The sequence below is a fragment of the Oreochromis aureus genome, linkage group 5 (genome assembly GCF_013358895.1).
Source record: "Oreochromis aureus strain Israel breed Guangdong linkage group 5, ZZ_aureus, whole genome shotgun sequence".
In the NCBI taxonomy this organism is placed as follows: Eukaryota; Metazoa; Chordata; class Actinopteri; order Cichliformes; family Cichlidae; genus Oreochromis; species Oreochromis aureus.
This window is the reverse complement of record NC_052946.1, coordinates 15,381,274-15,396,304: the sequence shown is the minus strand read 5'-3', so window position 1 is coordinate 15,396,304 and position 15,031 is coordinate 15,381,274. Positions and strand designations below refer to the sequence as shown.

At 40.5% G+C, this 15,031-nt stretch overlaps 1 protein-coding gene across 1 annotated transcript in view; it reads right to left on the bottom strand.

Annotated features, from left to right (window-relative positions):
- The window catches only part of cpne5b (copine Vb), a 127,445-nt gene extending 115,149 nt beyond the window's left edge, over positions 1–12,296 (bottom strand). Inside the window, exons 1-2 of the mRNA XM_031747859.2 lie at positions 11,308–12,296; positions 10,886–11,158 (exon numbers count right to left, since the gene is read on the bottom strand). Coding sequence (XP_031603719.2) covers positions 10,886–11,004 — 119 coding nt within the window. The 5' untranslated portion in view covers positions 11,005–11,158; positions 11,308–12,296. The remainder of the gene's footprint in view (positions 1–10,885; positions 11,159–11,307) is intronic.
- Positions 12,297–15,031: the final 2,735 nt, after the last annotated feature.

Sequence of the window (15,031 nt, the reverse complement as noted above, 5' to 3'; positions counted from 1 at the left end):
CGTCTGAACGAGCATGTTGCTGATGAAATGCTGCAATGTGTTTAAAGCTTTTGTGGCAGGAGCCAGCCCATTGAGAGTCAGATAGCTCTAAGCAGCTAGTTAGCTGAGTGTTATAGTATTATTGACCCACCAGCAAATGGAGGTCCAATCAGCTGTATGGGTATCCCATTCGAAACTAATTAGTTCAATGAAGTGAATTAAAATGCATCACCCGCGGTGTCTGGGTCCCCGTAAAGGTGAAAAACGTCATCTTTTTAGTTGCCAGGTGATGATAGCTGTCCACAGCTGTGACTCACCTTCCTGAATAGCTCCGACTGAGAGCTATTAAGCTCCCATTACTCCATCACATATGTCGAGGACAGATGCTCCTACCACAGCACAATGGGTGCGATTCACGCACGGTAAATGGCTGTTCATGCACCTGTCTTCTTTATTAGAAGCTTTTGATTTTTAGTGCATTTTATTGTTGAGTTTTATTTTTTGACTTCAGATGAATAAACTGAATCTTTGTCAGGTATGTCTGTCTTTCAGATGACTTTGAAAACTCACCAGACACTATTAAAACTCAGCTGGAAGGGATTTCATGCATATCCCAAATGGCCCAAGTACGAACAGTGACTTCTCGTTGCACAGAGGGCACAGCAAATCTTTGATTTAGTGGGTTTTGTATGCATATTTTATATTCCACATTTATTACTCATCTCCTGGCCCTGTACAGTATCTACAACCAGACTGCATGATTTTATAGCTCCATGTTAATTCTTGGCTACTGCTGGTCTGAATAACATGCAAGTACCTAAAAGCATTAAACAGGTAACCTATGCAAACACGCATCTGTTTTCTCAACAAACACCACTATCATGTTGAGTGCCTGCAGATATGTGTCCTCTTGGTTTTGTTAAGCTTTTCAAAAGCTCCAGCTGAAAAGCCAAATGAATCCAATTATGGAATACCATAATAAGACTCATGAGATACCAATACTAATCCCAAAGTCCAGTGCTACTTTGACAAAATGCTAATAAGGTCTCTGACACAAGTGAGCTATAGACCCTGCTCAGATATTATTAAAAGATCCTGCAATTAAACAAACTATTTAGGTGATGCGTGAGCCTCCACATGCAGATCAAACATGCACATATATATTAATCCCGACCTTCAAAGCACGCTAAGACAACAAATTACTGATTTCCCAGTAGGGATAGTATGTATGCAAATGAGTAAGAGCCTGGTTTGAATATGGCTGTGTCTGTGTTATTCCAGCACATAGCTACGCTTCAAAAATAATGGTCCTATGTTGCGAATCTTTTTATAATATCAAAATATGCCATTTAATCAGTTTGAACCTTGTTTGCTATTATGGAAACATCTGCACCCTCCCGTACTGTTTGCTTTTGTCTGGAAATAAAGATATGAACACCGGAGCTTTGGCTCATCAGAACAGATCTGACTGTAGCAACACTGATAAGATGAGGATTAAAAAGAGCTAAAGTAGAAAAGGAAATAAAAAAGTGTCTACCTTGTAAAGAGGAAAATTATACTGAAGGTTTCGGGTCAAAAGCAAGCATTGCAGGTATATATCCCATAAATTATGGAACACGGCTGTGAAAAGATTCCTTATCAGGGAATCGGTTAAGCTAAAAATCTGGTAAGAATGGGTTTGGGGAGCATACTAGAGCTTTGTAAAGAAAAATATGTAATTGGAGCTATGTTTATGTTTCTCAGGAAAAAAAAACAAATCAATTTCACCGTCACCAAAGTCACAGCAGGTTGCATTTCAAAGGTCTTAGCCACGGCACCCTTTCCCCACCTCAACTTGAAATTAATTTTTGCCCTCTAACATGTTTACTTGTCACAGTCTAGCTATTTAGGACACCAAGCAAGGCTGTTAGGTGATCCTCCATTTCTCCAGTCCTTTATCATAAATTTGACTTTGTCTTCCCATGACTTCCCTCCTCCTGCCAGAGACCCAGCAAGTCCTGTCAGCCAGAGAGCACAGATCAAAGCCTCGTTCCAGCCTCTCAGCCACTAAAGCCAGCATGACAGTGAACCATCATTAACACTCGGGGAGAGTGTTACCCTTCTTCCTCTGAACTTAACATCGCTTATGTTCAGTGGCTGTCGTCGACGGTCTCACCAGGCCTTGTTTGCATTCAAGGAGATTCTCTCTCACTCTGGAGTAAGAGCTGCAAGATACGAGCTTGATACAAGCATTCAGGATGGAAGAATTTGATGGCTGCAGGAATGAGACAGTTAATTCTCAGTAGCAGGGCTGACAGAGCTGATTATAGGCATTGCTCTGTGAAGATGCTGACAACTGAACAGTGCTGCTGTCAGGGCTGGAGGGGATTATTGGGTGTAGGGTGAAGAGTGACGGATGAAAATTAGCATCTTTATAATATCAGTGTAATAATAGTGAACAAAAAAAACACAAGGCAGTTTTTTAGGGGCAAAAGATGATGACATTTTGTTTTTCATTAATATGAAACAAATGAGTGGGCAAAGAAAACATTGCTTTTAAAAGGTGGATTCAAGCTCTTGACATGTGCACATTTAATCTCTTCTGTATGCCCACAGTCCATTTTATTGATTTACTGAAAGCATTAGTCACAGCCTGTCCATCAGTGCACACAAGGCACTGTAAAAGGAATTTAAAAAGGCAAAAAACAAAAAAACCCCACTACGAAACATAGTAAATGCATTAATTCACTGTGTTGGTGAAGAAATTAGTGTGTAGAAAACGCTGGATTGGTTCTGCTAGGTCAAGAAAAGAGAGTGCTTCATGCTGTAACAGAATCTAAATGTCCTTTTGCACACAAACAGCTCCACACAGACGCAACAAAATACAATATGCTTTTTGTAGATCAATGCAAAAACAACAAAGCCAGAACCGCTCCTGATGTGTATTTAATCTGTGCTGCTTCCACACTTCACACACTGGTTTAATTTGACTCCCAAGTGAACTGTTGCTGTTATAGAACAGTCTTAGCACTCATACATGCATGCCAGCGATCGCACAGCTGTTCACTGGTTATCTACAAAAATCCAGCAAAGCGGGACAGGAAGTAAAGTGAGGTTATGAGGTACTGTCTCAAGATTTTGTGTTATGGCCCCCAAAAGGACACGGCTGTGTAGGAGGTAGTTACAGTCAGACTGGCACTGGAGCAGCCTCATCAGTGTTGCAGGTGTTAGAGTGCCATATGGTCCTAGGTGGTAGCTCATCTTCAGCTTACACAGAGGGAAACTTAAGAAGCACAGAGTAAAAGGAAAAGGAATGATATCAGTGTAGCCTCAACAAGCACAACCAAATGTCATAAGACTGTTCCAGAAAATAAGAAACTAAACCTAAACTATAAGGAGAAACTGCAAGAGCAGAATGACTATAGTTTAACTGTTAGTGTCATTATTCTCCGTGGTTGTATAAAGCTTTTTTTAGAGGAGATCTGCATATTTTATTTGTGAGACATTTGTCTTAAAAAATATGTCTTCACTTCTGTTTTCCTTTCGCTCCCTTGTTTCAGCTTTTTCAATTTAAGATAAATCTAGTTTGTTTTATTTTTGTGGTTTGCTCTGCCTAATGACCATGGCTTACTGTAATTAGCAGGATATTTAGAGTAATGATCTGGAAATTCCTTTTTAGAGCTTGATTTATATATAAACATAAAAGCTTTGTCCAGCTGCTCCCATATTCACAAAGGCCCCAAAGGCAGATTAATCCACATGTTAGATTTGCAGTTTTGCTTGACACCCTTCCTGACACGACCTTTCTGTAGAATTTGCATCACTTCCTAGTCTAAAACTAGGAATCTTTTGCACGGAGTAATGCTGCCCTGCATTTAAAGGATATTAATATTTCTTTCTTTTTTTCTTTCTGTCTTTCTTTTTAAATAGAAAACCCAAGGAAATAAAGGGGTAATGCTACAGTCACACTGGGAAAAACATGGGTTACAGATCATGAACAAAATTACTGCAACCATGTGCAATGAAGTTGCGATCATGTTGCCTTTGAAATTGCTTCAAAGGCTTTGATGCATCAGTATGGAAATAAAAAGGAATCAGTTTGCTATCAGTTTAAAACTGAATGGGGTCAAGTTGGCAACGGCATGAAATCTGTTTGGGATTAACTCTGATAAATTTGCAAAAAAAACTGTAAATCTGTTGATGCCTACATACACAGAAATTCACATTAATTAATTTAACTACTTACACTCTGATTCCAGCAAGAACCCACTAGATTTGAAACAGAAATAGGAATATAGGGGCGATCGTGGCTCAAGAGTTGGGAGTTCGCCTTGTAATCGGAAGGTTGCCGGTTCGAGCCCCGGCTTGGACAGTCTCGGTCGTTGTGTCCTTGGGCAAGACACTTCACCCGTTGCCTACTGGTGGTGGTCAGAGGGCCCGGTGGCGCCAGTGTCCGGCAGCCTCGCCTCTGTCAGTGCGCCCCAGGGTGGCTGTGGCTACAATGTAGCTTGCCATCACCAGTGTGTGAATGGGTGGATGACTGGATATGTAAAGCGCTTTGGGGTCCTTAGGGACTATTAAAGTGCTATATAAATGCCATATAACCACAATGTAACAAGTGGGTAACCAGTTGAGTCATGTCGTTTATTGCAAAGACATCTTTCACAGAAAAATTCAGCTGATCAGCACAGACCGAGTCAGGCAATCTGTCTGCATTTCTAAATCTGACGGCAATTATTTGTCACACTTCACCAACAGACTGATTGCAGTTAGTTCGAATCGGGCTACAGTTGCTTCCCACCTGTGCAGTTGAAAATGGTGAAAACGTTCATAGCTAACTACTAAAAACAGGTTGCCGAATTTTAGTGGTAACCTGTTTTTGTAACCAGTTCTTCCTGGTTGCAAGGAGGTTGCAATCCTATTTTTGCTCTAGATTTCACAGCCGGTTTGTCCTCAAGTAGTCTAAACTGCTAGCATTAGCTAACTAGCTTACTATCAACAGCAGACACTGTTATCTATATATTAATTATAATACAGATAACAGTGTCCTGTCATATTAGGCTATACCCTGCAAAAAAAACACTTCTTTTTATTTTATTGTGCTTTATTATTTAGCCGAACTAAAATAGCAGGAAATTATATTCCTTGTTTGTTTTTTCGATTTTTATTTCACTTTTATATCACAGAATAGAGTATTTTATAAAGAATTTGACATAATTTGCCATTTAAATTATTGTAGGGGTTAAAAGTAATTTTTCACAAAGATTTCAAATTATATTTTGAATAGCAAAGCAGACTAAAGTGTTTTAATACCAAGTCCTTGAGTTATTCAAATTAAACTCCATTTGTTTTTCCTTGCCTGAGGTGTTAGATAGTGACTGTAATTGATATTGCAGTTAGTTGTAATTGATGCATTATGAAACACCAATACATCAGATGACTTTGAGAACTGTGACAATCTGAAAAGGTCCACTGTTTCAAGACTGCAAGAAACCTAAAAAGAATTATCTCCTGAACTGTTATTTAGTTGCATTAACCGGCGGTGACAGGGTTAAATATACAAAAACACAGTTTCTCATTGGCAACAAGTTTAGAACAAGCAATTAACAGGGCTAACAGGACTGTCTTTGAAAGAAAACCCATGCAGACACAAGAAGAACATGCAAACAGTAAGTGTAAAAGCCACAGCCAACCAGGACCCTTCTCACTATGAAGCAACAGTGCTAACTACTCTTCTGCAACCTTTATCACAGCATTTGATGGTAATGTATTGGTGAAACCAAGAGCTGAGTAAATGTTAGGCCTGATTCACCAGGTGGCCATAGACATGAATGATTATTCTCCTTCAAACTGCTAGGTGTTTAAATATGCACCTGTGTGCCATTGATATGCCAAACGTATGTTCACCACCTGTTTATATTGCCCCCAGATCATTACTGTGTTGTGTTTTCTCATTTACTTCTGTTGCTAACATTTCAATAAAGCGTTGCATCACATCAGGTACTAAGACAAACCTGCAGTCTATTTGTGGCTTAAGCTTAACCTGCTGAGAGGAGCAGAAATATTCTCAATAAATACAATTACTTTTTTACTTTTTTTCCCTCTTTTTTCAGGGTGTGGTGTGGTGTGGGGGGTCTTCTTATTGAATTTACATCCCTGCCTTCCAGTTACTGTGCAATGATGAATGTATCCAGCTCACAGTGTTTCTCATCTCAGCTTCTCTTTATCTACATCCTAACCATCCGCACTATCTTTCCTTCCCTACCTCTATTTCCCTTTTCCCACACAGCCTAACAAACTAAAGTCAGTTAGGCTGTGTGACATCGTGTAGTGTTCTTTCTCTGTCGTGTTTAAAAATTACTGTGTGTGTGTGTGTGTTTCACAGAGAGAGACACAGAAAGAGGTTTGTCTTACTTTTCATAGCAGTGGGGAGTCATCTGGAAGATAATTATGTTGTGGTTTGCAAAGCTGAGCTCATGTTTTATACACAGCATTCTTCATGAGGCTAATAAGCTTCAGTGAAGCTTGTGGTGCAGTACACATTCACACTAAAAGAGCTCAGACCGAGAGAGATGCAATGTGAAAGGCAAGGGAAACCAGAGTGATAATAAGCAGCGGTGCAGGATCTCCTTAGGGCTTTTCTACGCTCTGTGAGATGCTTTCTGTCCCAGATCTGTAAAGGAAGCTAGCAGATGCTTAAACCAGGGCTCTCATAAGTACAAGTTTCTATATGCAAATGCAGACCATCCAGGCATTTAGCAGAGGAATTTAATCACCGCAACACATGCACTGCCTGCACTCAAGAACCAAGCTGTGAAATCCCACATCAACCCCACCACCACCACCTCCTGTTAGCAAGCTATGCACTAACTACAAGAATAGAATTATTATGTCACTACCACAAGCCACCAATTAAAGTAAAATTCAGCAGCTACAAGATCTATCTTCAGCCTTAGGGAAGCCCTTAGATTAGGTGTCGCTCTCGAAGAAAAGGACGATCCATTAATGGTATAATTGGGTCTCCGCACTGCATTCAGTCGATGTGAACTTTGACCCAGTGCTCTATAGAAATCACACCTCACTTCTCTTAACCCCAATCAGTCCCTTGCTCGTACAGCGTTGTGCAAACATTTGGGGCACTTTTCCAGCCAACCAGGAAGGGTCACAATTCTAATTCAAATTACAAATTAATTTGACAGCATGGCAGTGATCCCAGACATGCAAAGACTATCTTCCCTGACAAGAAGATGAGGAGAACAAGGAGCCTAACTCTACGCGAGAACTGTAATCTGTCAAGTACCTTGTAAAACTCTGGTTAAGCACATCTTTAAGGCAGCACCAGCTGTTTGGGTTTTTTTTCTATTTTTTCATCCCTGTATGACTTCTAAATTAGAACTCCTCAAACCATTATTACCGAAATTATCCTCAATTTAGGCAAAAAAAAAATTATCACCAATACTTTTTGAGCCCTATTAACTCTATTGTTATTAACTATCCCAAAATTAACATCCTTTCACATTTTAAAATGACTCCAGTGAATTTTAAACTTAACCGCACGCTCCAACTGTGCCCCTGCGTCTGCCTTTCATGTATGAATATTTCATCACCCAAGCTCAGCGCATATCTTTTTTTTTGCTGAAAAACAGATTAAAGGTGATATCTGAAAAACCCTAAATGTAATTTATCAACACTAAAGCACTTTAAAGGTTTGACAGACTCTTCTAACCATCGGAATTAAATAATGAAGCTTTTTATCTCGTGCCCTCCTCCACATGATGGCAACCAGGTGATTGCCATTGAGCTGAGGTGCTAGAAAGCCCTTCATGTTCTCTGTTACTGAATGGTAATGAATGGCAAAAACTAATGCTAGGTCCAACCAGTGGTCTACAATGGCAGCTTAGAAATGCAGCTCATACTCTAAGCTTATGTTTATGCAAGCTCCAACACTGTAACACAGCAACACATCATGCCAGGTGAGACTGCTGCTTTTCACCGTATCACTCTTGGCAGCTGACAGACCTGCTCTTCAATAAACAAGCCAGTCAGTGTCCCCAGAGCTGACTGGGAGACTGGTAAATGGCCTTAGATGCATAAGTACTGCTTTATTTTGTTGAACTGCCTGGACAGTTAGAAAATGAAGCATTTACCGGAGTCCAGAAATGGACTTTATTGCAAATGGCAAAGAGGGATATAATAAAGGGCTGAATGAAAGCCGAGCTTTTCCACTGCATTTCTGTTCTAGTGCAGGTTGCGCCCTCTTCTCATCACTGACCTTCAGAAGATGACCATTGACTGGCAATCCCTGTGGGTGTGTAAACACCATTTTAAGAGAAACCACACGTTCAGTGTTGGCCCCCAATATTTTTTCTTCTTTCTGCCGTGTCAAACTGTCTCACCGGTCTTTCATTTCCAAAAGCCAGGCTCTCTCACAAAACAAATGTGCCGCAAGTTTCACATCAAACGTAAGCGAGCAATGCGAGCATGGGGACAGACATAACCGAAGGACTGTCAGCGATGCGTCGTAGAAGCTAAATCTATTTGGTGAATATTAAGAAAAGCTTCTGATTGGAAAAGAATGATCTCTAACACAGACAAGTTCATATGAATCTCTTTTATATGACAAAAATGTCTTACCACCCCAAATCTCTCATGCTTCTCCTTGCCTTGAATTAAAGACATTTCAATTCCTGTCATTTTCCCTCTTTTTCCCTGATCCTGTGCCCGCTCAGCACTCTCTGTTTGTCACTGGTCCTGATAATAACACGATGTCAAAAGCAGGGGGTGCAGCCTGTAATAGGGGGTATTAACCCGGAGGGAACGACTATCATCACGGTTTCGAGGTTTCAGAGCCCGCACGGACATGATGACAAAGGGAGAACTGCATAGAAGAGCCAACGGGGAGGCTCTTCTCCTCAATAGGAATCTGAGTCACACAACATCTGTACAAAGGATTTAGAGGATTTGTGAGGCCTTGAACTGTTATTAGAAGTATTTGACTGTGACAGAGAGATTTAACTGTTGATTTCCTCTGCTTCAATTGCGGCTGATAGAGTAGCCTGTTATTAGCTATTATAGAGAGCAGGGATTGTAGTCTACAAAGCAAAATCCCTACTATGGGGTTATGTGAGCAACCTTTTGCACTCTTAAGGTGTGTGTAGCTCATTAGCATTTATTCCTATGTGTGGCATGATCACAGTAAGAACAAGCCCTTAAGCAGAGAGCTTGTAGCGCTTGGTTTGAGTATGCATGAGTACAGACCATTTATGTACAGATAAAGGCCATCTATACATCTTCCTGCCTTTAATAAAAGTGTAAATTACCAAGATATCAAACATAAGATGAACTCGTAGCTTTTCTAACTCTCGATCTGTCTCACAGACACAAACAAGGTGGCAGTGAGGGAGGAGGGAGATGCATCGACCTTCTCCTTTCAATTAATGATTTCTTCTCAACAAACTTCTTTCTGCCAGCAGGGTTGTGCACCACTGCTTTGGTTTTCTACCTCTTTTTAATTTTAATCACACATCAGCACAAATGTACACACATGCAGAGAAACCATTTGCATATATGCTGGGGCTTGTCAGAATGGGACTCATTATTTACCTGAATGGTGCTTAATTGCGTATCAGCAATGATATAATTCCATTCGCCTCATCATTACAGGCTGAAAAACATCAAAATCCAAGAGCGCGCAGGGCTTTCATTGGTAGGCAACCAGTTTGCTAGCCAAGCCACCCATTCGTCATCTAAGCTGATTCCCCACCATCGCCCAGCAGCACAACGGCTGTTCATTCAGTAAATTCCAAGCAGGGGTATGTTTTTTTTTGTTTGGTTTTTTTTTTACTCTGAGACGAATAATGTGGCAGCGAGCTTCTCTGAACGCCAGAAAGCGCATCAATAATGCACACGCAGCTTGTTATAGCTCAAACTCACTCTGCTTCAGTGGCTCACCAACCCAAAATCCAGCATCAAAGACCAGAAACATTCATGTGCGGTTCAGTGTGTATGTGCATGTGGGTGTGCGAAGACGCTCACACATGCCAGCACTGGAGTGTCTGAGAGGTGAAAGGCGTTGAAAGCCTTGACTTTAAAACCTTCTTCTAATGGGAAGAGGAGTGACTGTCTATTCTCACTGAACAAGCGCTGTAGGGAGATTCATTTGGTGAGGGTGGATTTCTCTTCCTGAGAGGCTTTCTGAATCCTTTTGTACTGAAAAATAATAAAAATGGGAGTAAGCTTGAGGCCAAGGACATGGGCGCTGTGTGAACGTGATGCAAACCTTTGAATCTTTAACATCCACTACTTTTTAAAGAGTGTAGGGGAGGTAAGAATGAGGCTTTTAGTGCTCTGTTGGTGCTGAAAGCAGCCAGCGGTTACAATGGGCACAGCATGAAAGAGGCTTCTGGCTGAAAAGATGTCACATTAAAGGATGTGTCTAATATATAATTATTACCATGTTTGGTGATGTATTATGTTACATGGAATTATTTTGTCCTCAAACAGTGTTTCAACAAAAAGAGCTGGCAGCATAAAAGATTTCCTCACAGATTTTACCTTGAATATGTATACACAGTGAAATGAAATAAGGTGATGTTGTGCACATTTTCAGACACATTTTTTGATGGCAAATTGGAAATACTTGAAAAGTTCAAGGGGAATTTGAACTTTTTCTCAGATAAATGAACACACGTCTTACCACTGAGAGTTTAAGTAGAAAAAAATGATACAAACAACTTTCTTGGTAAACCAAACCATGGAAACTAATGGTCTGCACAGCAAAATCTGCAGCTACACGTATAGGATGAGTTGGGTGGGGCGCTTTTCACAACTTTTCTAGCACAGGTCTAACATGCAGTCCGAACACCGAACTTTCCTGACCGCCGGTGGTCCGCTGCGCTCTCCGCTCTCTGCGGACGCGTCGACTCACCTACAGGAGACGGTGATCTCTACTTTGGTGGCCGGAATGTTGCCGGTGATCGGGTCGAAGTCGTACACCGATGACGTGTCTTCCAGCTTGTCCATAACGTCTCCTTCCATCATGTCCATCGCCAGAGCTCGTGGTGGCTCGGGTGTGATCCGAGAGGCGCACAGCCTGGCGCCGGCGGTGCGCAGCGAGTCTCCGGTGACTCCTGAGAACAGATCAGAGACCAGACGGCCTCCGGTCCGACCGGGTGAGGCAGCCACTTCACAAATGTTGAAGCTGGAGAGGATGGAGAGGAGAGCACCGAGTGAGGGAACACCCAGAAAAAAAAAAAGAAAAAGGAAAAGGGCGCACTTGGTTAACTCTGCGCAGCGTAAATACTTATTTTTTTTCTTGATTTCTGAGATTACTGTTGCGCTTTCACCGACCTGCTGGACGTCACATGGAGAGGTGGACCGCTCTCTGCTTTTGTCTTCACCGTGTGCGCACAGCGGAGCGTGTGAAGAGAAATGACTAGATACACTTAAACCCACCCATCCTCCTCCCACACGGAATTACAATCAAGTGCTGGCAACCCTGTACACTGGCGCTGCTGTTGTCACCCTGCAACATCCTGTGTAGCCTCCTCTTCAGCGTGCGCTCGAGTGTCAGTCACAGCAGATGACTAATTGATGTTATTTCGTATTTTGGACTTTTTCTAAGGCGTGGCAACAAAAACCTGGTTGTCCTGAAGGATGCTTGTGAGTACAAGTTGGCTGTAGTCCTGCTGGTCGGGACAAGCCATGTTTAGAAGGCTGAAGAGCAAAGCTGGAGCACAATATTTAGTCAACTATTATTTTTTTATTTTGCGGTATTGGAACATTTTATATATTGGACTTTTGAGAAGGCATAGCAGAATGCGAAACAGTAAAGAAACTTAACACCACAGTGAACCATTGAGATTTTAAAAAAGAAGACGAAAAATAGGGGGAAACAGCAGGATCAGATTTAAGTGCTTACACAAGTCAAAAGTGCAAGTGTTTCCCATCTTTCTTTGATGGAAGGCTTGTGCACAACACTTTCAGACAGTCAGAACTGCCAATTAAAAAGTGTTCATGCTGGCTGATTTAAAATCAATGATGATTAGAGTGAGGGAGTTACATAAAGATTTAATGGCCATCATCCATCCCCCCATTAGCCTGTTGTTGTGCAGCTAAAAACCCACTCTAAAAAACACACACATTGTAATGAATATGCTAAACTGATGTCACTGCCTGCCAAGATAGTGATGGGTTTGTCATTTTTGGATAAGTATGGTTCCTAAATACAAGCAGCATGTGCGCTGTCCTCTCTCCATCACCTCACTGTTTATCTCACTTGTTCTGACACTCCACATATTTGTCCGTCCTCTTCTCACAAATATGAGAGAGGGAGGAGAACGTGTTACACATGTATGTGAAACGCATGTACTTGTGGCTGTGAATAAACAAACATTATTATCAGGAAAGGAGCCCCTTTTCACCTACTTGGAAAAGTGTAGTTGTTACTTTTGTGGTCAATATGGAAACAGAGACATCAGATTTTCTGTGTCATTGCACCTTTTTTGTCTATTTCTCTGTCTCTCCTTTCCCTATTTCTATCTCTCGCACACACATCACAGAGACACATGCAGCCATAAACCATTATACCACCTTTCATAAATGGGTGCAGAAGCACACAGCTCTTTCCTGCGTAGTGCACCTAGCGTCTGGATTCTGGAAATCAATTTACACCGGCACAGGATGCTTCTGCCCACACAGCTCTCCAGCTCAGGATCAGGAACACACACACACACACACAAAATCATGCACAATCGTTCTTTTACACGTGCTCACCAACGCGTACACCAGTGTGCACGTATAAAAACAAATTATTTTCTCATATGTCACCCATAAACAGAGATAAAGAGGCACACACATCTACATACCCACCCTTTTCTCTCCAGGATGATTCATGTATTTTAAGGGTTTGCTGTTTAGAGTGGGTGAGCATGCTATTGCAGATGTTCCACAGAGTGGGTTGGCAGGATCAGGGCCAGAGGACAAAAACAAAAAAAAGAAAAAAAGAAAAGAAAATGCAGGAAGGGGAGGAAGGGGAGGAAGAAGACCTTCACAATTTCTATTTTGCCTTGAGTAGTAACCTGTGGATGGCAGACTTTTCAGAAATACGACATATTTTGCATATGTATATTCTTAAAAACTGGGAATCCAGATATCAAAACTAAATCTATTTCCACCCCTTCATGTGCTGTGATCTGAAAACACAGGGTGTTCTGTGGGGGAGGGGGTGTTGAAACCGAGCAATGTTTTGCCTCCTGGTTACTGAAAAAAAAAAAGAAAGAGAACAAATAGAGTTAAATAGAAAAATACCTCTGTGTTTGTTGCGTCTGGTCAGTGATAGTCATCAATCACAGACAGAAAACCATTTAAAATGACAACTATAGAAAAAAATAACAGTTATTCTCGTTTGAAAAATTAGCATATTTAATTAAAAAATATATATATTTTATGCATTTATGATCATATACCATACCATCAAACTTATTTTTTCAAATAAATTCTTCATTGGGCCATATGAAAGCAATATCTCATTATCTGTGCTACATTAGTTCTTAATATTGTGGGGTAAACTTGAGTGATCAATAGGAAAAAACCCTCTAAAATACTGCACATCTTCTTTAAATGCTATCCCCATCCATCTGCCACAGACTCGGAGGTGGTCAATGCTTTGTACTGCCAGTGACATTAATAACACCATAGGAGATTCAAATGCCCCTTTTCCTCCTTCTCCGTCCTATTTTCTCAGCTTCCTGCAGTTTTCTAGGCACTAATTACTGTGTTTATTCTTACTTGCGTCATGCTGTCCAAAAAGATCGCCTTTCTGGAAGCAATTATGCAAAAGCAAACAAATGCCCTGTCAAGAAAATGAAGCTTTTTTATTTTTTGAATATGCTTTTTTTTTACCCACCTGAAATAGGGAGACATTTGTTTACTCATTTAATCTAATTTTCCTGCAGTTTTAACATTTTTTTTTTTAAAGAAACAAAGAATATTTTACAAAGTAATACATTTTGGATGTCCCATTAAGCGGTGGGGGTAGGGGTGGAGGTACAGGTAGTATTTTCAGCCTGCCTGTGACGCACAGGCGCTAAAATAATGTTTTCTCCTCTAAAATTAAAAGTGTGTCTGATTTCATGCTCAAGCACAATTAAATATAAACACACAACATCTGAAATTATAATATTAAAGAAGCTCTGGGACCTGTAAGATTTTGTGCTTATACCTCCCAGTTAACAAATATTTTTCAATTCGTTTTAATTAATGAGCCCAAAGAAAGTGTTTTTTATTACTCAGTAAGCTTTAATTTCATTTTAGTACAAAGTAGTGTTAAGTAACATCTTTAACAAAAAGGGTTCAACTGTTTAATCAAACTTTTAAAGGTTATATTCTGATTTATATGGCTGTGCTTCAATAACACTCAAATTAAATGCTTTGAGTGGGTTTCTTTTAAATGTCTTTCTCTAAATGAAGAGCAAAGGTTTCAGGATCAAGTGTACATTTAACATGGGATTATACCTTTTATATGAAGCATTTAGTGTCATTTACTTGATATAGACCCTTCATATATTCATCCATCCATCCATTCTCATCTGCTAATCTTTGTCAAGGTCATGGGGGGTGGAGCCTATCCCGGCTAACACAGGGCGATAATTTGGACCTTTGGAATTAAAGTGGTACCAAAAAGTAAATCACAATTATCACCACATAGCTGAGTGACTGCAAAACCAAATTATGAGTTCTGTGCTCAAAACAACATTTGGAACAGTCGTTCTAATTTAGCACAACTCAGATTTATTTATTTATTTATTTTTACTATTACGATAACAATTATTGCTGCAGCTTAAATCAATACTGTGGTTTTGACTTATGACCTCTGATTATGATTAAATTGGATTTAAAATGGGTGCTGAGGCTTTGTGCTCCTCTCTGCAAGACACAAGTCTATTCAGTTGTACCTTGTAGATAAGTAGGGGGTTTGATAAACCCAGTTCAAAAGGACCACATGTTCCCTCCCAGAGTGTAATCCTGCTCTGTGGCCCAGTGGTTTAATCCAAAATCAAATCCCTCCTGAGGT